The 26,769-nt window shown below is 46.7% G+C and overlaps 1 protein-coding gene across 1 annotated transcript in view; it reads right to left on the bottom strand.

Moving 5' to 3' along the window:
* ARSB (arylsulfatase B) overlaps positions 1 to 26,512 on the bottom strand; it is a 132,701-nt gene extending 106,189 nt beyond the window's left edge. Inside the window, exons 1-2 of the mRNA XM_079793522.1 lie at positions 26,028 to 26,512; positions 2,509 to 2,695 (exon numbers count right to left, since the gene is read on the bottom strand). Of these exons, the coding sequence (XP_079649648.1) occupies positions 2,509 to 2,695; positions 26,028 to 26,336 (496 nt within the window). The 5' untranslated portion in view covers positions 26,337 to 26,512. The remainder of the gene's footprint in view (positions 1 to 2,508; positions 2,696 to 26,027) is intronic.
* Positions 26,513 to 26,769: the final 257 nt, after the last annotated feature.

Below are 26,769 nucleotides of genomic sequence, written 5' to 3'. Positions count from 1 at the left end.
TGCTGGCCTGATCTCACCCCCAACTGCCCTCCCCTGCCAGCCAATTTGATTCTGATTGGTCGGTTTCTATGCCAGTCAGCATCAAAAGCTCCACCTCCTAGGCAGCCATTAGCTCCTCACAGTTGACCCAGATTTGGTTCTGACTGGTCAGTTTCTATGCCAGTCAGTGTCAAAAGCACCGCCTCCTAGGCAGCCATTGGTTCCTCACATTTCACCCAGATTTGGTTCTGATTGGTCGGTTTCTATGCCAGTCAGCATCTCTGGGCCTATCAATGGGGCCTGATCAGAAAAAGGGGGCTGATCAGCAGCCCCAGTGGAGGCCTGGAGAGAAATAGAGGCGTGGCTGCTGGCCAGACTGGGAGAGAAAGAGAGAGGCAAGTGCTGATCAAAAGCTGCCATAGAGGCAATGGATCAGTCCCTGCTTCTCTCTTCAGGCCTCTCTCTGGTGCTGATTCGCAGCCCCCTCAGCAGTTAGTGCTGGGGCACTGCACCTGCAGTGGAAGCACCATGGCAACCCAGTGCTGACTACAGGACTGACTTCTGGTTGGTTGAGCTTCGGTGGTTACCATTCGTTATGACCCAGGGTTTTTATATACCGTATTTTCCGGCGTATAAGACGACTGGGCGTATAGAAGATTTTCCTGGGTTAAAAAGTCGTCTTATACGCCGGAAAATACGGTAGGATAATTCACATATTATACAAGTCTCCCACTTAAGTAGATAATTCAATGGTGTGCAGTGTATTTGCAGAGTTTTGCAACCAGCCCCATAATTATCTGACTGCTTTTTACAGAACATCAGGAGCATAACAGTGATGGCAGCTGCATGTCATTACCCCTTCCTTATTTGCAAGTCTCCAATCCATAGGAATGTGAGATCTGTCTGTCCATCTAAGCCCTGAATTTCTAAATATGTAACTTGTTTTTAATAAATTTTTAAAAAATATCCATAGTTTTTCTCTTCTTACAGTATAGGTACTGATCCATATTTTAGCAAAGACCGGACTGAAAAATTTCAAAGGGTGTACAGGCTATTTTTTCTTTTAGAATTTCCGAAAAGACAGAGGTCTTACATCCAGTATGATCTTGAACAGCTATTTAAGGATACTCAGGATGTGTCCAGTTCACGCACAGAGAATGCCATGATTGACTAGTGATGTCTGCTAGAGAACCTGGATGGCGCGGGGCACACAGGGTCTCACGTCTGAGGTCCTTGCAGCTCAACTTTAATCCTGATCCAACAAGCGCTACAAAGGTACATACTTCGACTGCATTGTTTGGGCCCCATGAAATCACTTTTACTGAAATGCACTTCGGTGCTCTGGCCCCAGCTTGAATAAGAGAAAATGCCTCAGGAAACATCTGTAAGAAAACCACCACTTTATTACTAAAATGATGTCTTTGAGGACGCTCTCCACCTTACCTTCTCCCAAAGGAGGAATTTCTCTCAGGTCTAAGAGCCAGAAAATGCTTTACTCTTCCTGAACATCTGGTTTCCATTTATCTTATAAATAATGTGACTCTTATAGACTTACCCTTTTTTTCTTTTGCTTTGGACATAAAATATTTCAACTCTCAGAGTTGAATGTGAAGCCCACCTACAACCATGCAATCGTTTTCTTAATTTTGTGCCAAGCAACTGTTCCATCTTTTTCTATTTGACCTAATTTTTTATTCTACTTATTTGTAAATGTTTTATGCTGAAATATGTATTCTTTTTCAGATATGGCAAGTTGAAAATAAATGAATATGTAAAAAGGGAAGTAGGTAGCGAAATAGCTAGATAGAAAGATAGAGCAGTATGAAAAAGAACCTGGCAAAGATATATAGCCATTGTCAAAATAAACAGGTTGTTAATTAAGATGGCTCTCAACAGAGGGCACATTTAAAAACAAACTTTAGGTTTCATGTTAGTTATTATACGTTTCTCAAGTTCATAAGATACTTACAATTTCTTATTATCCTTCCTATTACTATCTGTACTTTTCCTCAGATTTTATTTTTTTATCTATTTTCCCCAATCTAGTGATTTCAAAAACAGATCTCTAAGAAGAATGCCAATAGAAAAGAATCTTCACCATCTTAAAAACAAAACAAACAAAAAAAAAAAACACCTCTAAACACAGCTCACAGGGAGAAAAAAATACTCCACACCTTTGTGAAGGAAATATTCTTGTATTGGGTTTTGCTTGCAATTTAAAAAAAATCGTTCTGTAACCCCTTTTGGTAGTAAGGTTCTCTAAGAGTACAATGGTCTGGGATGTGAAGGTAGCAAATTTTCCAAAGGCTCCAACATGGCATTAAGTAACCTGGCAAAGGAAACTGCCTCCCCGTGGGGTCATGAGCCACGGTTATGGAGGTGTCATTAGACAGTGGCCCCACGGTGGTGCTGACTGGCTCACTCTGTGTTCAAGTTTCCAGTTATAGTATTTCATTCGATTACACGTGGGTGTGTTTTATGAGATGGCTGCAGTCTGAGTTGTTAAAGCAACATGTGCATTTCCATTACCAAAGTAGGTATCAAATCCTCGGCGGGTTGGAAGGCATTCTTTCCGGTACATTCCCAGGTGCCACTTTCCGACCATATGGGTAGTGTAGCCTGCTTCTTTTAGGAGCTGGGGCAGGAGTTTTTCATCTAGAGGAACGCAGCTGGGCTGACAGGCCCAGATTATTTGGTGCTGTAAACCCGTGTGGATCTTAAAGAGATAAACAAAATTATGAATTAATGGTGTTGAAATATTCTGAACAAGCAGATTAAATGGTTGCCCAATTTATTGGACACATCAGCAGTACAGGAATGTTTCTGTATTCCTGCACTGGCTTAATGCTATTTTGTTTTTAAATCCTAACCGAGGACACAATTTTTTTAATGATTTGAGAGAGAAAAGACATTGATGTGAGAGAGAAACATCGATCCGTCACCTCCCATACGCCCCAACCGGGGATGGAACCTGAAGCTTAGAGATGTGCCCTGATGGGGAATCAAACCCACCACCCTTTGGTGTATAGGATAACCCCTCCCCCAGCACTAGCTCAACCACATCAGCCAGGGCTGGCTTAAAGCTATTTTTGAAGGCACCTTACTCACTTAGTCAAATAAGTTAATGGACATAAAAAGAAATTGAAAAAAATAAGTAAAAGCACTCTAACAATCATTAGATATTGTTAATAAACATTTATCAAGACACTATATTAGAAACCATTAACTTAAGTTTTCACTTCCTATCTCAAAAAGGTAGCCATAATAAGAGGTATGGACCTATCAAGAAAAAGTGTTCCAATATCCATACACACGAGAAGTTAGTGTTTAATTAGAAGGAGCTTCTGTAGAAATATACCATCTTCCAAAACTGAATAAAAAAGAAACAGAAAATATGAACAAACTGATTGCAACCAATTAAATCAAAGCAGAAGAAGAAAAAAAAAAAAAAAACTTCCAACAAACAAAAGTCCTGGACCAGATGGCTTCACACATGAATTTTGTCAAACATTCAAAGAAGAACTAACACCTATCTCAAACTATTCCAAAAAAGTCAATAGCAGAGAAGACTCCCAGACTCATTTTATAAGGCCAATACTATCCTAATTCTAAAACCAGATAAAGACATTACAAAGAAAGAAAATTATAGGCCAATAACCCTGATGAATATAGATGAAAAAATCCTCAAACAAAATATTAGCAAATCAAATTCAGCAATGCATTAAAAACACTATATCAAGTGGGATTTATTCCTAGGATGCAAGGTTGGTACAATATCATCAAATCAGTTAACATGATACACAACAAAAACAAAATGAAGACTAAAAATCATATGATTATATCAATAGATACAGAAAAAGCATTTGATAAAATCCAGCACCTATTTATGATAAAACTTTCAGCACAGTGGGAACAAAGGTAACATACCTCAACATAATAAAGGCCATCCTATATAATAAATAGGCAATATGCAAATTGGCCCTCACGCCCTCACAAGATGGCTGCCTATGACCAGGTCGGCAGTGGGGTTAGTGAGGGACGACCAAACGACTGAACAAGCAGGATGCATGGAGCGACCAGGCCTGCACAGGGTTAGTGAGGGACGACCAAACGACTGAACAAGCAGACCGCGTGGCGTGACCAGGCTGGCAGGGGGGTTAGTGAGGGACGACCAAACGACTGAACAAGCAGGCCGCGTGGCGTGACCAGGCTGGCAGGGGGGTTAGTGAGGGACGACCAAACAACTGAACAAGCAGGCTGCGTGGGTCGACCAGGCTGGCAGGGGGGTTAGTGAAGGACGACCAAACAACTGAACAAGCAGGCTGCGTGGGGCGACCAGGCCAGCACGGGGGTTAATGAGTGACGACCAAACGACTGAACAAGCAGGATGCGTGGAGCGACCAGGCCGGCAGGGGGGTTTGTGAGGGATGACCAAACAAATGAACAGCAGGCTACGTGAGGCGACCAGGCCAGCATGGCGGTTAGTGAGGGATGACCAAACAACTGAACAGCAGGCTGCGTGGGGCGACCAGGCCAGCATGGCGGTTAGTGAGGGATGACCAAACAACTGAACAGCAGGCTGTGTGGGGCGACCAGGCCAGCAGGGGGGGGCAATTAGGGGCAACCAGGACAGCAGAGGGGGCCAGTTGGGGGCGACCAGGCCGGTGGGGGCGCAATAAGGGGTGACCAGGCCAGCGGGGGGAGGGGCAGTTAGGAGCGACCAGGCCGGCAGAGAGGGGGCAGTTGGGGGTGACCTGGACGGCAGGGGGGCAGTTAGGGGCAATCAGGCCGGCATGCAGGGCAGTGAGGGGCGATCAGGCCGGCAGGGGGTGGGGGACAGGCAGTTAGGGGCAACCAGGCAGGCAGGCAGGTGAGCGATTAGGAGACAGCGGGCCAAGATTGTGAGAGGAATGTTCAACTGCCAGTTTAGGCCCGGTCCCTGGGGTTGGGCCGAAACCAGCAGTCAGACATCCCCCAATGGGTCCCGAATTGGAGAGGGTGCAGGCTGGGCTGAGGGGACACCTCCCCCATGCACAAATTTCATGCACCGGGCCTCTAGTATATAACCCACAGCTAATATCATACTCCACAGGGAAAAACTAAAAATGTTTCCATTAAAATCAGGAACAAGACAGAATGTACACTTTCACCACTCTTATTCAACACTAGAGGCCCGGTGCATGAAATCCGTGCACAGGTAGGGTCCCTAGGCCTGGCCAGCAATCAGGGCTGATCTGCAGGATGACCGGTGGGGTGATCGGGGGGGGCCCCTGCTGGCATCCGCCTTGGCCGGCCTGATGCCACCTGCTTGCCAGTCCCGCCCCCACCGCCAATCACCACCCTGTGCAGGGCAATTGGGGGGCAACCAGCGGAGCGATCTGGGGGTCCCCGCTGGCACCCGCCTTGGCTGGCCTGGGGGCAGCTCCTGCATTGATTGTCTGCCCCCTGGTGGTCAGTGCACATCATAGTAACTGGTCGTTCCACCGTTTGGTCTATTTGCATAATAGGCTTTTATTATATAGAATAGTACTAGAAGTCCTAGCTACAGGATTCAGACAAGAAGAAAAACAGCTCTAACCAGTTTGGCTCAGTGGATAGAGCATCGGCCTGCAGACTGAAGGGTCCCAGGTTCGATTCTGGTCAAGGGCATGTACCTTGGTTGCAGGCACAACCCTAGTAGGGTGTGTGCAGGAGGCAGCTGATTGATGTTTCTCTCTCATCGATGTTTCTAACAATCTATCCCTCTCCCTTCCTCTCTGTAAAAAAATCAATAAAATATTTTTTTTAAAAAGAAGAAAAAACAAAAAGCACCCAAATGGGAAAGGAAGAAGTAAAACTGTCATTATTTGCAGATAGCATGATACTGTATATAGAGAACCCTAAAGATTCCACCAAAAACTACTAGGACTGATAAATAAATTTAGTTAAGTAGCAGGATACAAAATAAATATTCAGAAATTGGTTGCACTTTTATACACTGTGCCGTGCTCAGCATGGCCAGGGGTGAACCTGAGGGGGGTGTGGTGAAGGATTAAAGAAGACAGACAAGAGAATAAAGCTGGGGCTAGGTGGGATGCTGCTCTCAGATGGAAAGACAGTGCCACAGCTTACAAGCCGATTCTTTATTTTATAGCCAGATTCCATGAGGCAAAGTAAGGGTGTGGTCAAGATGTTTACAATGTTCTTGAGGGTTTCGAATCTAAATCTACTCAATTACATGCACCTGAACTCTATCAAGCTTTGTTTTGGCAGCACTTGCTGCACCTCCTGCAGCCTACCTCACTTAGGCAGCCTACCTGCAGCCACCTAGGACCACAGGTTCGGACTATAAGGTCAAACTTACAACTACAGCCTTTGACTATAATTGTGCTGGGAGGGCTTTGCCTTCCAAGCTGGGACTTACACGTGGCTTTGCCATAAGAGGACCGTGCCCTCTCAGTCCAAGGTTTGAACCTGTCCAAACGCTGTAGCCACTCTCCACAATACACCAATAAAGCAAACTATCAAAAAGGGAAACTAAGAAAACAATCCCAGCCCTAGCCAGTTTTCTCAATGGTTAGAACTCTGGGCCCCATCCCCCCCCCCCCCCCCCCGCAACCAAATGAAGGGTCACAGGTTCAATTCTGGTAAAGGGCATATTCTTGGTTGCAAGCTTGATCCCTGGCCCCAGTTGGGCCGCATGCAAGAGCAACCAATTGATGCATCTCTCTCACATTGATGTTTCTCTCCCTCTGTCTCTCCCCCTAGCTTCTACTCTCTCTAAAAAGCAATGGGAAAAAAATCCTCCTCAGAGAACCAAGATGGCAGCATAGGCAAACGCCTATACTACTGCCTCCCACAACCACATCAAAATTACAACTAAAATACAGAACAACCATCATCCAGAACCACCGGAAAGCTGGCTGAATGGAAGTCTACAACTAGAGAAGTAAAGAAGAAAGCACCCAGAGACTGGTAGGAGGTGGGAAGCGAGGAATAGGCTAGTCCAAGCACCCAAGTGTGCCACTTCTTTAATCGGGAGATCGCCTCTGCAGAGGCCGCCTGGAGGAGCTAGGGGTCCCTGCCCCACACCAGATGCCCAGCCCAGGCTCCCAGAGTTGGGAAAAGAAGCCCCACGGGCAGTAAGAACTACGGGCTGTAAAAACCAGTGGGGATTTGGGCTCAGTGACACACAGGCTGCTGGAGACCCAGCTGCTCCTCTTAAAAGGCCGGCACCACGAACTGAACTTACAAGCTCCCACTTCTTCTGAGCTCCAGTGCTGGGCGAGGCTCTGGGGGACCCAGACACATACGAGGAGAAACTGGATTGTCTGGCACCGGGGCAGGAACTCTTGAGGGGGGAAGGGCAGCTTTCTTCCAGATGGAGGTGCTCTCAGTGGTCATTGTTCCTGTGCTGGGACCTCCCCAGTACAGGGCTGACTGACAGCCATTTCTGTTTGCTCCACCCTGGTGAATCCCTGAGACTCCGCCCCACCTAATTTACAACTCCACCCAAGCTGCGCTCAATGGCTTTTACATATGAATGGCCTGTCCTTTCTCAGGCTAAAAGCCTGTCAAACAAGCTGCAGCTGGGTCAGGGAGCCCCAAACCTATCAATAAAAGGCCCAAGACCCTGCACCAGCACCAGCCTGCCTTGCTTCACAGCTGGGCCTTGTCTGGGCACTGCCAAACCCAATACAAAGAAGAGGAAATCTGCAGATCTCTCTGTAGCTCCTGCTGGGTGGCCCCAGGCACTGGCTGACTTTGCACCTCCTTGGAGATCCAAGAGCCAGTGTACCAGTGCTCAGTGTGAGACCATACCAGATTACAACTCTTCACATCCATAAGTGACACACTCAAGGGGCAGACTCAGTGAGCACAAAAGCCCCACTGAAGCAAGTCCTGCCCATAAGGGTGTCTCCTGTACAGCAGCTCTCCCACTGTAGTCACAGCTGGTCCCCACAGCCAACTGGCCCAGAGGTCAGTTCCTCCCAGTGACACCAACAGCAATCAAGGCTCAACTACAACAAGACTGTGAACAGAGCCCACAAAGAGGTACACCTAGAATGTGATTGGGAAGGCTGAGCCACTGGGCCCTATAGGACACCTACTACACAAGGCCACTCTATCAACTCAAGGAGACTTAGCAGCTACCCAATACACAGAAACAAACACAGGGAAGCAGCCAAAATGCGGAGACAAAGAAACATGTCACAAATGAAAGAAATAGAAGAAAGCAAACTACTGGATATATATCTAAATTCGTGCACTGGGCCTCTAGTATTGTAATAACTATGCATGGTGCCAGGAAGTACTGGAAATATCGCGGGGAACAATTTGTAAGGTATGTGCTTATCTAACCACTATGAAATACACCTGACACTAATACGATATAGAATGTAAAGTGTAACTGAAAAAAAAAGGACTAAAGCCAAATTTGATATAAAAAAAAAGGAGCTTCCAAAATCTTTCAAGAGTTGGTGATTTTTATATAACAAATACTTATTTGCATTTCTTATTCCACTTTATGTAAACCATTAATTTCAAAAGACCAACTTTTCCTTAGAAAAGAAAGCAGCCATTTGACCCACAGGTTGGGAATGGCTCACACAGGTATGTCCAGGGTGCAGGGACCACACATCAGCTAGCCGTTAAGAAATGATCACTTGTTGAATCTTGGTATAATATAAAATAGAATATACACAATTGTATAAAAAGGCTATTAAATTAACCCTCTCTTCTCCTACACATCTGTGTGAGGCTGGACATTCTTCACCAACTTTTACCCAAACAATCCTATCTAATAAAAGGGTAATATGCAAATTAACCATCACTCCGTCACAAAGATGGAGGTGCCCATAGCCACAAGATGGCGGCACCCAGTCCTCTCAGCCCCGCTGGAGTCCCCCAGTCCCGGGGGGGGGGGGGGGGGCTGCTGCTGAGAGCGGGCAGTGTGAGCTGCCTGGCGGAATGCTTGCTTCATCACCGCGGCGACGAGGCAAGCGTTCTGTGCCCAGCCGCGGATGGGCCTCTGGGCCTCGGAGAGCCTCTGGGCAGCGGGCACGGAGTGGCCAGGCCCTGCAGATAGCTACTGGCGCATAGATTCGTGTGCAGGGAGACTAGTATATCACAACAGATTGAATGCAGAAACAGGTGTAACAATCTAGCCATCTTCTATGAATAGAAGACATGTACACAAATATAAACAATGTCACCTTTCTCATGTAATTCTTTTGTTTTGGAAAACAAAGTTATCTTTCATAAGTTATTTATGTTAACATCTAAGTTTCTGATACATGTAACTTTTGAAAGATATAACCCTCATAAACATAAGCTCTTTGGGGCTTCAATAATTTTTAAGCACATACATTGGTACTAAAACCTCAAGTGAAAAAGTTTGATAATGGATGCTATGATGCCCCGGGGGCTTCCCTCCTTGCCTGCTCGTATGAAGTGGGGCTGGGGTCTCACATTCAGCTCGGCACTGGGCACTCCTGATTTCTCCAGGACAAGTGGGGCTCTGGGGACACTGAAGGTTGGCAGAGCCAGTTCTCAACCCAGGCCAAGACTCTCTGGCACCTCCATCAGCTATCAGGTGAGTAACAAGCAATCCTATCTAATAAAAGAGTAATATGCAAATTGACTGTACCTCTGCTACACAAGCCACACCCACAAGCCAATCAGTAGCAAGTATGCAAATTAACCCAACCAAGATGGCTGCAGCCACGGAGCGAGCAGGAGGCCTGGGTTTCCCCGGCAATGGAGGAAGCAAACTTCCTGCACATCCTGGCCGGCCCAGGTCTCTGCTCAAGGCTACAAAGTTTCAATTATAGAAGATAAATAAATCCCAACAAAAATGGCTGCGGCCATGGAGTGAGCAGGAGGCTTGGGTTTCCCCGGCGATGGAGGAAGCCAAACTTCCTGGCCGGCCCTGGCCTCTGCTCAGGGCTACAAAGTTTCAATTATAGAAGATAAATAAATCCCAGATCCCAGGGCCTCCTCTTGGGTTGAAGGGGGGTGTGGCCGGCCTGCAAACCACCACAGGCCCCTTGCCCAGGCCGCCCCATGCCCCAAGGGAACCCCCACCCTGATCCAGGACACCCTTCAGGGCAAACCAGCTGGCCCCCACCCGTGCACCAGGCCTCTATCCGATCTAATAAAAGAGTAATATGCAAATTGACCATCACTCCAACAAACAAGATGGCTGCCCCCATGTGGTCAAAGATGGCTGCCCCCATGTGGACACAAGATGGCCACCACAAGATGGCCAGCAGGGGAGGGAAGTTGGGAGGGATCAGGCCTGCAGGGGAGGGCAGTTGTGGGCGATCAGGCCAGCAGGGGAGGGGAGTTGGGAGGGACCAGGCCTGCAAGGGAGGGCAGTTGGGGGTGATCAAGTCTGCAGGGGAGGGCAGTTAGGGGTGACCAGGCCAGCAGAGGAGGGAAGTTGGGGGTGACCGGGCCTGCAGGGAAGGGCAGTTGGGGGGACCCAGGCCTGCAGGGGAGAGCAGTTGGAGGGGACCAGGCCTGCAGGGGAGGGCAGTTAGGGGCAATCAGGCTGCCAGGGGAGCAGTTAGGCATCAATCAGGCTGGCAGGGGAGTGGTTAGGGGGTGATCAGGCTTGCAGGCAGAAGTGGTTAGGGGCAATTAGGAAGGCAGGCAGGCAAGCAGTAGGGAGCCAGCAGTCTCCAGATTGGAGAGGGTGCAGGCTGGGCTGAGGGACACACACACACACACACACACACACACACACACACCCCGTGCACGAATTTCGTGCACCGGACCTCTAGTCTATATATATAACAGGCTAAGCTGACCGGCCAGTAGGTATGATGCGCACTGACCACCAGGGGGCAGACGGTAAATGCAAGAGCTGCCGAGCTGCGTGACTTGGCAGCAGCGGTTCTCGGGTGAAGCACCCCGGAACCAGAGAGGAGGGAGCCCGATTCTGAGATGCGTCACCCGAGAACCTCCCTCTCGCAATCCAGGACCCCTCAGGGGATGCTGGAAAGCCGGTTTCGGCCCCATCCCCGCAGGCCAGGCTGAGGGACCCCACCTGCCAGAGGGACCAAGATCACTCCGCAGATGCCCTTCGAGCCACGGCACCACCCCAGGTGCGGCCGGCCGGGGAGGGACCATGGGAGGTTGGCTCTAGGGCATGTCCAGCCCATCTCACCCAGTCCTGCCCTGCCAGCCACCTTCTAGTTCATTTCCTTTCAATGTGCACAAAACCGTGCACCAGGGAACTAGTAATTAATAAAAGGTAAAAACCAAAATATGTTTGCAAATGATTTACTTCCTTTTATTAAAGAATAGCACAAAACTCTTATCATCAAGCACATACTAAACACACAACAGTTACCATGGTAATAACTTAAGCATCGTTGAAACAGATCACACCCTCTCACCTGGAGGAGCTGGGTGGCATTGTAGAGAACATGCACTAAGACTGGGCCTGCCCCAGGAGTGCGGTGTGGTGCGTGCGAACTTCAGGTGGTAACTGGAGCTCAGGTATATGGCTCTGCTGGTACTGCTGGGTGCTGGCATCATTGCTTTCCTCAGGGTCAAATACTCCCACCAGACAGATTCACAGAGCTTTGTCACTTTGTTTTAAATACACAGCAATCAACAGATACAACATAGAGACCAAACAAAAACCAAGCCCTTTCAAACTCACAATCTTTGCCCCCTAATTTATTATAAGCTACTTACTATTAAATAGCATTCTCATAAGCTTGGATATTGTTTCAAATTTCATTGTTTTGGTGTGTCTTTCCAGAGTCAGAAGTGCACCTGCTATTGCTTGATTTCATAATACCTTTCTATACCCTCCTAAGAGAACCTGAGGAATAACTTAAGTGTTAAGGTAAAGTGGGTTTATTTGGACGGTGATGGATACGTTTGCTATCCTGTTTGTGGTGACAGTTTCCCAGGTATATACATATCAAAATGTATCATATTGTATGCTTTATTTTTTTAAATTTATTTTACTGATTTTTTACAGACAGGAAGGGAGATAGTTAGAAACATCGATGAGAGATAAACATTGATCAGCTGCCTCCTGCACACCCTCTACTGGGGATGTGTCCACAACCAAGGTACATGCCCTTGACCAGAATCGAACCTGAGACTCTTCACTCCGCAGGCCGACATTCTATCCACTGAGCCAAACCGGCTAGGGCATATTGTATGCTTTAAATATGTGCAGTTTATTTTATATGTCAACCTTACCTCAAAAATCCACTTAAAAATAAAAGTGAGTTTAAGTGTTCCAGTGAGATTTTTTTTTTTAAATCCTCACCCGAGGATATTTTTTCCCATTGATTTGCAGAGAGAATGGAAAGGAGGGCAGAAGAAAAAGAGGGGGGGGGGGGGAGGGAGGAGAAATATCGATGTGAGAGAGTCACACAGATGGGTTATTTCCCACACACAGCCCAGGTCTGGGAATTGAACCTGCAACCCAGGTACTCGCCCTTGACCAGGAATTGAAGCCTCAACCCCTTGGTGCGCAGGCTGATGCTCTAACCGCTGAGAAACACTAGCCAGGGCCGTTCCAGTGGGATGTGTACGTCTCTCCTGGAAATAACTGATACCTACTGTGGGGTATGTGGCCGATGCCTTCCATCTGCCCTCCAAATCCACATTCTGCCTCTGTCCTGCTCTCCACCTGGGAAGCTGGCCTGTGGGGACCACATCAAAGGACTCTCTTACCTCCTGCTGCTGACTGGGCTCAGCCCGGGGAGCCCTGACAGGAGCCTGGAGGCCAGGAAGCGATGAGAGGCCGGGGGCCGCCAGGCTCTCTACTGCCGGCCTTTCTGCTCCACAAGTCGCTCTCCTAGGTCCCGGAGGGTGCCTTTCCTTTCCTTCCTTTGGTTCTAGGGGTAGAAATAGCTCCACTGGGCTATACACTAGCCCTCCCACCCCCTCATACATTCACACCTTTTAAATAGTCCTTTTGTACATAAAACCCCCTACAGCATTTTAATTTGCATGTGTCATCCCTTCCAGCTGGGATTGTGAATGATAAGGACATTACAATAACCATGGTGAGAAAGGGAAACATTTCTCTCAAACCACACACACACACACACACACACACACACACACACACACACACACACACCAGATCACAGAAGGATCCTGTCTGTCCGTCTATGGTTAATGCTAGAAGTTTATCAACAGAAAATTAATCCTGGGTTCAAAAATTTCATAACATATACCAATTGGCAACAGAGCAGGGTAATGAAAGATAATATTTTATGGAATTCAAAAGGCCCAGTGGAGATAAAGGCTGTGTGCAAGTTTCTCACACGGAACGCTCATCCATCACAGGCAGAGAATGAACTCTGACGGCTGTGTGGCAGGACCAAGGGGTGCAGTGCGATCCGGTTTCCTGGGCCACAGGCACCAAGCCAGGTGGTCAGCCGAAGCCTGCTTCTATTACCTGCAATCATATGGGGCAGGGAATTTGTTCCTTTCGGTTCCTGAGAATTTATTTGACAGCGTTTTTATGGCATTACTGGGAGTGGAAGCCAAAATCTGGATGACAGCCAAAAAACATGTTTTGGGTCTGTGCGAACACTATTTGAAGTAAGGAAGCCATAATGTGTAGAGAAGCAGTAAACAGGCAAATGCTAAGCTGGTTCCAACCCAGCACTTCCGTTTAGCACAGAATTATAGAGCCACACCATGCTTCTTGGGGCAGGATGATAACAGCGCACCAAGAAGAATGAAAAGAAAAAAACGAACACCCTCCTTCTAAATGCTACAGCATCTAAAACAATTCGGTTCTAACACCCATCTTCAATGAGAGGATGTGTAAATGGAGAGGGTCCTATAGTTAATACATGAAAGTTCAGAGGGGTTTAGTCTCTCTCTCTACCATGGGTAGCTGCCCCTTCTTCATTAAACCAAATCCTCTCTCAAAAACCAGCTTCTCCTAGCCCTAGCTGGGTTGCTCAGGGGATAGAGCGTTGGCCTGTGGACTGAAGGGTCCCAGGTTCGATCCCCAGTAGGGGGCATGCAGGAGGCAGCTGATCAATGATTCTCTCTCATCACTGATAATTCTATCTCTCTCTACCTCTCCCTTCCTTTCTGAAATCAATAAAAATATATTTAAAACAACAACAACAACCAGCTTCTCCTAAAATTTTAGTTGACCATCAAGATTCCCTCTGCAAAGGCCAAGGGTTTGCAAATTTAGGGAAGGACCTGGCTTGTCTCTGGGTTCTTTCTGTGAGATAACCAACGAGAAATCCTTGTTTACATGTTCTGTGGCACATAAAAATTCTTTTGACCCTGTGGGTTATCCTGTCCTCTGCAGACTTAAGAAAATACGAGCAGTGTAGTCTCATGAGCTTAAAAGAGAAAAACGAATCTCCTGGACCCAATCTTTTGGATGAGGAGCGGAAGAGACGAGGCAGTTTCCACATCAGAATCTCTTACAATCCCTCCTTCAGAGGTCCAGGCAGTCTACTGATTAATTACCTATCTGGAAGCTCAAAGCACAATATTTCAGCTACACTTACAATAAACTCTCCCGGGGACTAGATGAACCTCCACCACACACGTGACAATGAATGCTCTCTCCTCACCTCCACCGTGCTGAGATAACATCCAGCTGAACAGAATGAAGGTTCTGTCCTGTCAGTGTGACTTGTGCAAGATGAACTCATACCCTCATTGCACCTGTGTATTTGTGCAACACCCCCTGCCACACGATCTGAAAATTCAGAAAAAGGGGCAAGCTCCCCCGCTCCACTTTACACAACAGGGAGCTTAGAGGGAAGCTTCGTGACTGGAACCTATCACAGAACAGGAGTTCAGGAAATCCAGCCTGTGCCGTGGCCAGTACACTAGACCACTCTCGCCACCTGAGGGTTTATTCCTGGAGATGCCCTTCGGAACCAGTGGGTGGTGGAGAATCTGCTCCCTCCCCCCTTAAGCCTGCTAAAAAGCGGTCAGCTGCCCGGGCTGCTGAAGCCAAGAGCTACAGACACACATTATGTGCGCTGGGGGCCTGGCTTTGCCATCTGGCCTGGTCCTGCAGAACTCAGGCTGCAGAACTGGCTGGTGTCACTGACAGCTTTAAGGGTCTATTTATTTTGGTGTCGATTAGCAAAGAGTAAAAAATCTCTGACTAAACCCACAAAGGGATGTTGTTTGCAAAAAGAATAAACAAGGCAAAAACTGTTTTCAGTGCCTTCCTCTGTTTAAATAATGAATCCGGCCAAAAGCCCAAAATGAAAAGGGAGGAAAATATAGAAGAAAAATAATTTTTAGTAAAGTGATATGATTAAGGAAACAAAAACAAAGAGATTACCAGACAGGAACAGTTTACACTCAAAGGGATTCTTCAAATAACTTCAAAAATCAACCAACAACAAAAAACAAACCCACCCATAAGTCAATGGGTCATATTCCACTCAGCCCCACACTTATTTATTTCCTCGTTTCCAATTACTTGGGAAGTAAAATATGGAATTAGTCATCTAAAATATCATCGATACTTATAGACTGAGGTCTCCAGATGCCCTTTGCCTTCTGAGAACGCCTCGGGACTCTCAAGGACGCCTGGCTTCAGGGAAAACAAAAGACACGTCGGAGCAAGTCACCCAGGGCCCCGCTTCGGAGCCCTGATGTCGTTTCAGTAAGCGGCCATCTTGCTTGTTACTATGGACCTAATGCAGTGATGGCGAACCTATGACACGCGTGTCAGCACTGACACATGTAGCCATTTCTGATGACACGCGGCCGCTGAGGCGGCCGCATGCCGAGGATGAAACATTTGCTGCTCCTGAGGATGAAACATTTGCGACTAGAGTCTTGGAGTTAGTTTTTTCCTCAAAGTGACACACTACCCAAGTTATGCTCAGTTTTTTGGCGAAGTTTGACACACCAAGCTCAAAAGGTTGCCCATCACTGACCTAATGCATCCTTCTTCCTCCCGGCAGAGTCAGGAATGAAGACTAATGAGTGCTTTCCCTGCGGAGGCACCGATGGCCTCTGGACTACAGGGTCCTCTTCTCTCTCTCCTTGGATGCCTTGGCCGGGTCCTAAGAACACTCCCAATTTGTGCCATGCAGCCTTCCCCAAGCACTCCACCCATTTCTTCCAGCTCTTTTCTCCTCTTTCCACTCTTTTCTTCCCCATATTTATTGCCCTGTATACAAAGAATGCATTGTGATTCCTTTTCTAATCTTAGAGTCCAGGAGAGAACTGACCAGGGACAGGAATCCACAGAGAGGCAAGCATGTGGAAGGGTGATAAACAATGGCAGGCGGGGCACAGAGAACAGCGAGGAAAAGCAGCAGGGAGATGAGGCATCCTTGGGCAGAACTCCCGTCTCCTTTCCAAGCCACACAGTAGGCAGTACCCAATCCTAGTTGCAGCCATGGGTCTTATCTGCGCACTTTCTTAAAACAGACTTGAAGCAAAAGTTAAAAAATTACCCACAGTGCTCTGCACAGCCTCCTTCCTTATATTTTCTGTCCAAGGTTCTGCTTCAGGGGTGAGTGAAAAGCTGTGAAAGTGTCTTGTCTGTTTATCGATGTGATTAAGAGAAATGTGGCTTGGGTCCCTTAAGAATGAAACCTTGGTGTCATCTTTTATTGCTTCTATTCTCTGCCAAGGTTTATAGAGTTCTGGTGGAGTGGTCCCCTCAGTGCCCAAGGTAAGAATGTTCCCAGGTGAGGACCAAAGTCACTTGACTTTTTTCCCAAAAGGAAGTGTTTCCACTAAGGCCTACCACTTTCATTACCCTTTAATCTTTATAATTTTTTAAAAAGGAAGCAAGGGCATTAGAAACGACTTGTCAACCCTAAGCAGTTAAGACAGTGAGCTCCTTCAGGGCACATTCATTCATTTAGTTGTTCAACACTGAGTGCTTCTCTAGGCCAGAGATAAGCAAGGCAATCGAGGGGAGAAGTCCGAGCTGAGAACAAAACAACAACAACCACGCTTTAAAAGTGTACTAGTGCAGCAATATAATGAATAGTTTGTACTGAATAAGGTCAATTTGTAAGAATATGCAAATTTAGTATTTTCGAGTCTTCAACTTGAACTACAAGCATTATACAAATTCTATTAGAAAAGCTGAAAGACTTATTTGTTTATTTAACCACTTTTATAAACATCTTTATTACATGTGTTATTTTATTGAAATACAAGAGGCCCAGTGCACGAATTCGTGCACAGGTGGGGTACGGCCAGCCCGGTCCCAATCGGGGCAGATTGGGGCTGGACCTGTTGGGAGGAGACAACAGGAGGTTGGCTGGTGGGCCTGCCCTGATCCAGGCCCAATTAGGGCCCAATTGGCCCAATAGGGGGTGGGGGGGGGGTGGATCAGGGGAGGGGCCAGCTGTGGGGAGGGGCGGTGGGCTGTGGGCCGGCCAGCCCCACCCTCAAATGGGGTGGAGGGGGCCGATTGGGGCCAGCGGCCTGGGGGAGGGGCCATGGGTGGCTGGCCAGCTGGTTCTGCTCCTGATTGGAGTGGGGGGGCCAATCAGAGGCGGAGCTGACTGGGGGGAGAGGCCTTGGGCCGATTGGGGTGGGGCTGGGCAGGGGAGGGGGCTGCAGGAGGTTGGCCGGCCATCCCCACTCCTTATTGGGGTGGGACGGTGATCAGAGGCAGGGTCAGCCAGGGTGAGGGGCTGCAGGCCGATGGGGGCAGTGGGTGCCCATTGGAGGTGGGGCCGGGTAGGGAGAGGGGCTGCGGGAGGTGGACTGACCGGCCCAATCCCCGATCGGGCCAGTTCGCTGGCCGCAGTGGGCGTCATAGTGACCGGTCGTTCAGGTCGTTGTGGCAATCCGGTCACTGGCTTTTTAAATATAGAGATATTTGACATATAAAATTGTGTAAATTTAAGATGTAGCACTTGTTAATCTGATACATTTAAACATTTCGATCTGATTGCACTGCAGTGAAAATTAACACCTCCATTGCATTACATAATGACCCTTTCCTTTTAGTGGTTGTAATCATCATGTTCTAGTCTCTGAGCCAGTTTGATGATTATAATACAACTAGAGGCTCAGTGCATGAATTCGTGCACGGGTGGGGGTCCCTCGGGGTAGCCTGCGGAGATTGGGCCCCAGCTCACGCCCCCAGCCTCGCAGCCCCGCAGCCCTGCCTAGCACCCCGCCTTGGCCGGGCGCCACCCCCTCACCTGCTCCACCATCCTGCCTGCGGGGTGATCGATCAGGGCTGAGTCCCCCACTGCCACTGGTCACCATCTGCGGGGCGATCAGGACCCCCCACTTGCACCCGCCTTGGCCTGGCGCTGCCCGCTCACCCGCTCTGGTCCTGCTCTTGTCGGGGCCCATCGGGGCCGGCAGCACCTCCACTGCCACCTGCTACCAGTACCACATAGCATCATCATTGCCGACACCCGCCATGTTCTGCGCTGCCCCCTGGTGGTCAGCACACATCATAGCGAGAGGTCAAACTCCCAAACGACCACCCAAGGGGACAATTTGCACATTAGGCTTTTATTATATAGGATAGTGTGGACTACATTCACGTACACTGTGCATTGGATTTCTAGGTCTTGTGTTATACTTGTTCCTAATGTGTACCATTAAACAGCATCTGTTTATCTCCCTACCCTTTTAAGGATTTTTAAATTGATATATGTATATTTTTCTAATCTTTATTGTTGAAAGTATTACACATGTCTTCTTCCCCCACCTCCATTGACCTCTCCCACCCCCCACTACACCAGGCCTTCACCACCCTATTGTCTGTGTCTATGGGTTATGCATATACACATATGAGTTCACTGGATGATCTCTTCCCCCTCCCTCCCCTGCCTTCCCTCTGAGGTTTGACAGTCTGCTTGATGCTTCTATGTCTCTGGGTCTGTTTTTGTTCATCAGATTCTACATGTGAGTGAGATCATGTGATATTTATCTTTCTCTGACTGGCTTATTTTGTTTAGCATAATGCTCTCCAGGTCCATCCATGTTGCAAATGGTAAGAGTTCTTTCTTTTTTACAGCTGCATAGTATTCCATTGTATAGATGTACCATAGTTTCTTAATCCACTCATCTGCTGATGGGCACTTAGGCTGTTTCCAAATCTTAGCTATTGAAAATTGCACTGCTATGAACATAGGGGTGCATATATTCTTTCTGATTGGTGTTTCTGATCTCTTAGGATATATTCCTAGAAGTGGGATCACTGGGTCAAATGGGAGTTACATTTTTTTTTCCAAAAATATATATTTTATTGATTTTTTACAGAGAGGAAGGGAGAGGGATAGAGAGTTAGAAACATCAATGAGAGAGAAACATCCATCAGCTGCCTCCTGCACACCCCCCACTGGGGATGTGCCTGCAACCAAGGTACATGCCCTTGACCAGAATCGAACCTGGGACCCTTGAGTCCGCAGGCTGATGCTCTATCCACTGAGCCATACCGGTTAGGGCGGGAGTTCCAATTTTAAAGGGAACCCTCATACACTGCTGGTGGGAATGCAAACTGGTGCAGTCTCTGTAGAAAACAGTATGCAGTTTCCTCAAAAAGTAAATCAGTATATTTAATCTTGAGAATTTAAACTAGGGGAAAGTAAATATAAAATCTATTTCATTATATGCATAACATGCCTTCACAGGATACCAAGAAACTAAGAAACGGGCTACCTATGGGAAGATAGGAAGAAGGGCCAGGGGACAGGATGAAAAGATCTTGTTTTTTTCATATATATATATGTATATATATATATATATATATATATATATATATATGTTATATTTATATATATGTATTTTAAATATCTTATATTTGAAACTTTTTAATGTATTTCCTTATTTTAAAAATATGTTTAATTCTAACCAGAATTACATATATACAAAGAATGTCACATGGCATTTTATTGTGGTTCCTTAAAATATATTTATTTGGAACATTAGAAATATTCTTTAGTAAATAGTAGCCTTCAATGTAACACTACTATGAAAACCGAAACAAGTTTTAATCTTTTAACCATGTGCAGACAGTATCAGGCACCGGGAGACCCTGCCCCCCTCTCTGGGCTCTTACCTGCTTTGCATACCCTCCTTCACTCAGCCATGTGGCCTTCTCCGCATTCTTAGAAGGAGCGCTTCCCAGCCTCTGGGCCTTCACTTCGGCAGGCCCTCCCTCTGTGTAAACTCTGTTTCCCAGGATCTTTCCATGGCTGACTCCTCTCTTCATTCAGGCCGTTGCCTATATCACCTTCTTGGAGAAACCTTCCTGAGTCACTACCCCTTGGCCTGCTTTGTTTTCTTCCCCATATGTATAGCCAATGCCATTTAAATTCACCTTCCTCATCTGTTTGTGTTTATTTCACCCCCGCCTCTTGATAATTGCTTCCTCTACCCTCACTCCCACCAGACCATAAGCACCAGGCAATCCAGAGTGTATACCACAATGCCAGCATAAATAGTTGCTCAATAAAAATCTGTGGGATGAAAGAATGAATGCATGCATGCATTACAATTAATGGTGATAGACTGAAAGCTATCTAAAATCTGGAATAAAAAGATGTCCACTTTTGCCACTTCTACTTGACAATGTACTGAAGGTTCTACTCAGAGCAATTAGGCAACAAAATAAAATGAAAGGTATTCAGATTGATAAGGAAGAAGTAAAACTATTTCTATTTGTAGATGACAGGATCTTGTAGAGAAAATCGTAAAGAGCATGTACACACACACACATACATACACAAATAGAACTAATAAGTTCCACAAGGTTGCAGGATATACATCAATACATAACTGTCACTTGCATTTTTATACACTAGCAATGAACAATTGATAATAAAATTAAGAAAACAATTCCATTCACAACAGATCAAAAGAGAGAAAAACTTAGAAATAAGTATATATAAAAAAAAGAAGTGCAAGATTTGTAGGCCCAAAACTACGAAACATTGTTGAAAGAAATTAAAGAAGACCTAAAGAGAAAGACATCTCATATTCATAGATTGGAAGGCCTATATTGTTAAAGTAGTATCACACCTCAATGAATTTACAGATCAATGCAATCCCTATCAAAATTCAGAAATGGACAAGTTTGATCCTAAAATTAATATACAAGGGGCCCAGAATAGACAAAACAATCTTGAAAAAGGACAAAATTTAAGAACTCACACTTCCTGATTCAGAAACCTACCACAAAGCTACAGTAATCAAGACAGCTTGGCACTGATGTAAGGATAAACATTAGATCAAACCCATATATCTATGGTCAATTGATTTTTGACAAGGGTACAAAGACCGTTCAATGGGGAAAAATAGTCTTCAACAAATGGTGCTGGAACAATTGGACATCCATATGTAACCACATACTTCAAAAATTATACAAAAATTAACTAAAAATGGATCAAAGACATAAATGTAAGAACTGAAACCACAATGTTCTTTGAAGAAAACATAGAAGCCTTTGTACATTGAATTAGACTGTTTTTTTAGGTATGACAACAAAAGTACAACCAAAGAAAACCAAATAAATGGAAATACATCAAAATTTAAAACTTTTTTATATAAAAGGACACCATCAAAAAGGTAAAAAGACAACCCACAGAATAGAAGAAAATAATTGCAAATTATATATCTGGAAAAGGTTTAATATCCAGAATATGCAGAGAACTTTTACAACTCAACAATAAAAAGACAAATAACACAATTAAAAAGTAAGCAGAGGATATGAGTAGATATTTCTCCATATAAAAAAGAAGGGAATGTTTATGTATGTGTGTGTTTTTGTATATGAAAATACATTTTACATAATTCAGATTGCATTGTTTGCCTGCAAAGATGGGGAACTGGATACCTAAGGAAGAGAATGTTTGTGTAGTTAGGGAAAGATTTCACTGTAAGCCCTTTTGCAACTTTTGAATTTTTAAGCCATGTGAAAGTATTGTCTAATCCAAAATAAATAAATAAAATACAGATTTTAAAAAGGATTTTAAAAATAATGAATGAATGAGTCATATAGGGCTGTGGGAAGAACACTGGCCTAAGTTTACAGAAACCTGAATTCCAGTTTATAGAAACCTGAATCTATGGGTAATTTCTTACCTCATCTGATCAGTCTCCCTTTCTCCCTTTCCAAAACTCTATGCATTTTTTAAACAAAGCATGTAGACTTAAGAAAGGTTCATATGTGAGGATTCTGAACAATTAAAGGTCTAAATAGAAAAGGCTGAATTCACGTTTTTGTTTGAACAAGCTTCTAGCAGCAGAACAAGCAGCTGGAGTACCCTGAAGTGTTGAGCAAAGTTAATCTCTCCTTTACCAGTAGGTGGCGATAGTGAGTATAATGTTCAAGCCAGACTTTTGCTCTAATGGACACAAGAGCCTTAGAAATTTAGAGCCTTATCAGCTCAATTCCCATATTTTCCAGAAGTGAGGTCCGAGTCTGAAGATTGACTGACACGGCAAAGAATGAAATACACATCTCATAATTTTTAACTGTTCCACTCAACGAAATACTTTAGTAAGCTGAAAAACTAAAACTCCGAACTTCTTGGGAATATAAAGTTCCATCAGTCAGTCTAGGCTTGCTTATCACTTTCTGCTTTTCTTTTCTAATCTAAAGTCAAATGATTATGGGAAGGGGGAATCTCTAAATGTTAAAGCATGGTTGCTAAATTCACAGATGCGGCTATTAACTAGTTCTTTCAAGTACCTAATTTTAAAATAAAAACATTTTCCTCATTTTATTGTCTAAAATTATGCACAACACATGACTTGTTTCAGAAATTAAACTTTTCTCCCTGTTTTCATTTTACATAGGCAATTCCTAACCTGAAATGTGGTGGGTGAATTTTTTTTTTTAAATTGAAATGTTGAGGAACAACCTAAATGTCCAAAAGTAATAGATATCATTCAGGAAATATTTTTAATAATTCTAAGTAGCAATATAGTGTAGTGGTTATGCAGCCACACTGCCCAGTCCAAATCCTGGTCCAATACTTACTTACTTGCCTTGTGCTACTGAGCAAGTTTCTTAACATCTTGAGCCTCAGTTTCCTTGTTATCAAATAGGACTGATAACAGTAATACTTCATCGGGTTTCTGTGAGAATGTATCCAAGTGCTCAGGACAGTACCAATATGTAGTATCTGAGGACAATGAGGCTTCTTAACCCTTTGAGAAACAGTGATTCCTTTAAAAGAGGATGTTTTCTAACTCAAGGTAATTTCTAATTGGGTCTCATAAACTCTGTGAGAATAAAACAGAAGAAAAGTCAAACAAAATGCTTGGGGAGGCTGGCTTGCTATGCCGAGTGGTTTCTAAACTGTTTTGGAATATCCAGCTTCTAGCCTGCCTTTACTGCTTAACCACAGGGTTCTCTAAATACACGTGGGGTTTTTTTGTGTGTATTTTCCCCCCAGATGAAATGTTAGTGACTGGTGGGGGAGAATGTTAAGGGACAGGACAAAAGCAGCCAATTATATGAACAAGTTTTTGAAGTGCGGTATTTGCTTTCCTGTTCAAGTCTGTTGGAAGGGAGGAAGTTAGAGAAATGAATGGCCCTCCCATTTTTCTGAAATTTGACTTTAGTCCTCTTGCTTCAGAGCAAATGCAGAACCATTTTGGGCAGGCTTTGCCTTCCCTCCTTTCCCTTCTTATTTACATACCCCGTCAGTCCTACAAAGCATCCAGGGTAAGATTTGCATCACAATAGATATTCCTGATTATACTTAGCAGCCAAAGTTGGAACTGTGGATAGTACTTAGGTCTGGTGGTGAAGGGAACCATCCCTTATCTCCATTGCAAACCTTGGCTACAGCTATTTCTCAGACTGTAGTACAACTCTCTCTTCTGTTTCTAGAAGTCTTCAGACCACTGTGGAAATCTTACTACAAGTAAACGCTCCCTTTTCTTGATTTCGGGGCAACATGAGGCTAGGGTTGACCGGAAAGGCTACAGGAACACAGACTTGGGAGGGCGAGATTCAAGAATATCCCCTGTGACTCGAAATATGCTTATAAAATAGACAGTACATACACCTATATGAAGGTATGCATGTGATCTCAAACAGTTCCCATTTATTGTATTCAATATGGTCATGATAACATCAGGATCTTATAAAAAATGTCAATCATATTCAGATTAAGAAAAAAGGTCCAATTTTAGAGGTCTGAGATCACTAGTGGGTGCAGGAAAGGCATAAGCCCAGCTTGAGTACTTTCTAGCTGTGTGATTCTGAACATGTCATGGAACGGTGGTAGGTAGGTAGACAGACATGAGCAGAGCAAGGATGGGCCAGGTACAGAAGGTCACCATGGGAGAAAGCCTAGCAACAGACACTTGTGAGATGGGACCTTGTCCCCAGGGCAACCTTTCCTATCCCAGCATATTGCGGTTTAGACCCCCTCACCTTTCCTCCCTAGGGATAACTTCTAGGCCTCGGTTGTTTCAGCTCCAGGCCTAAAAAAGCAGCAAGACCAGAGCCAGCTGTGACGACTAATGACCCCCCCCCCTCCCCTGGAGCTGACCAATCAGTAGAGACCAGGACCCTGAAAAGACACATCTGGAAAACCGATGAACAGACTATTGAGATCCTCCCCTGGGACTTCCCCTAAAATCTCCAGAAGAGCATTTAGGACGGGGACCCTGGCCCAGGAGCGTGCCTGTGCCTTTTCCCTTCACCACTCCCTCCTCCTCTCCCAGCCCCCACCCAGGTGAGCTACCTTTATCTTCTTCATTCCTGAGCGTCAAGGGCCCTTCTTTCACCTCTGCAATTTATTTCCGAAACCCATTTCTTCTTCCAGTCACTTCTTCCACCCCTGGGTTTCTAAATAAACGTTCTCTTATAATGAATCTTGGCTCCTAGGAGACCCCAGAGGTCTAACACCTGTTGCCTTTCTCCAAGCTGCCAACAGAACCTCTACAGGTTGTCTCATTTGTAAAGGGGTTAAAAATAACCGTTACCTCATGGGCTGTTCAAGAATAAACTTTAAAAACAGTATAGCAGCCCTGGCCCTGTAGGCTGGTACACCAAAAGGTTGTGGGTTCGATTCCTGGTCAAGGCACATACTTAGGTTGCGGGTAAGAGAGGCAACTTGTTGATGTTTCTCTCTTCCTCTCTCTCACATTAAACAACAAACAAACAAACAAAAAACATGTCCTCGGGTGAGGGGTGAGATGCGGATTAAAATAAATAATAATAAAAACAGTAAAGCAGCCCTGGCCAGGTAGCTCAGTTGGTAAGAGCATCGTCCCTATATGCCAAGCTTGCAGTTCAATCCCTGGTCAAAGCACATACAAGAAAAGAACCAATGAATGCATAAGTAAGCGGAATATCACATCGATGCTGGCCTCTCTCTCTCTCTCTCTCTCTCTCTCTCTCTCTCAAATCAATCAATAAAAATAATAAAACAGTAAAGCACTATGCAAATGTTCTTGATATTCTTAATTATCTAACATCTATGCACACTCTCTACAAGTATACTTCTCTCTATTAACTACAGAGAAGTTTTTAAAGAGACGCTTTCAGAGATCATGAGGATGCTCAGAGGGGTTATGGATACAGGTTGAATCTGAAATGTCAGCAGCCCAAGAACCTGGAAAACATTCATCTTTGATCGGACATTCCCAACCCATGACCGCCGGGTTCACCGGGGACCAGAGTCCCACCCACTGAGGGCGCTCGCTGTGGAACGCGGCCCCAGGTTCGCGCTGCCCGCCTCTCTCGGCCACACGGGCGCCCGCCTGCTCCCATCCATCCTCCACGCCGGGGCCGCCCCGCAGCGTCCATTCCGACCCTCCCGCCGGCCCAGCGCCCGGCACCCAGCACCCAGCACCCAGCGCCCCCCAGAAACCCTCCACCCCGGCCCTCGGGAAACGAAACACCGAAAACCCACCCGAAGAGGCGGGGCGAGGGGGTGGGGAATGCGGGTCGCCTCGGGCAGGCATGCGCAGAGCCCGCCGCGGGCTCCAGGCCCGAGAGGCGCGGGGACGGCGCCGCCGGGGCGAGAAGCCGCCTCTCCGGGACGCGGCTCGGGGGACCGAGTCGCCTGGCCCCGGCTTCCCGACCGACCCCCTGGGCGGAGGCTCGCGGGCCGGGCGCCGCGTACCTGGTAGCGGCCGGTGAGCAGCTGGCTCCGCGACGGCGTGCACAGCGGCTGCGTGTAGTAGTTGTCCAGGCGCACCCCGCCGGCCGCCAGCGCGTCCAGGTGCGGCGTGCGCACGCGGGAGCCGTGGAAGCCCACGTCGTGCCAGCCCAGGTCGTCCGCCAGCACGAAGACCAGGTGGGGCGGCCGGCCGGCCCCGGCGCCCGAGCCCGGCGGCAGCGGCAGCAGCAGCAGCAGCAGCAGCAGGATGGCGCGGACTGGCGGCCGCGGGCCGGGACCTCGGGGGAGGCTCGCCGCGCGGCGCGGGCCCATCCTTCGCCGCCCGCGGGCCCCGCGCCTGTGGCGCCACCAGCCTCCGGCGCCGCTTTTAGAACCAGGAACTGGGCGGCCGGCCCGCCCCGCCCCGGGGCCTCACCCGGAGGGCCTCTGGCGGCAGGGCCCCTGCGCCCCGCTGTCTCCCCCGGGCCCGGCCGGCGAGGCGGGGCGGAGCCAGTGGTCGGAGCGGGGGCGCTGCTGCCGGCGCCGGGGACACCGCGTTGATGCTCGATAGGGGCCGAGATCGCTGACCTTTCCAGCCATGAACTTGGCCCCGTGGCATCCTAACAGAGGAACCGAGTTGTTCTTAACACTTGACAAAGCATTTGCAAGCCCTTTTAAAATCTGGCAGCTAGGAATTACAATGCCCGTTTGTTCTTTTGTTTTGTTTTGTTTGTTTTTTTCAGAATAAACAATCTTGTAGTTGGTT

This window comes from Cnephaeus nilssonii, assembly GCF_951640355.1.
Source record: "Cnephaeus nilssonii genome assembly, chromosome: 2".
Classification (NCBI taxonomy): Eukaryota; Metazoa; Chordata; class Mammalia; order Chiroptera; family Vespertilionidae; genus Cnephaeus; species Cnephaeus nilssonii.
The sequence above is the reverse complement of the archived record's forward strand: the minus strand, read 5'-3'. Positions and strand labels throughout refer to the sequence as shown.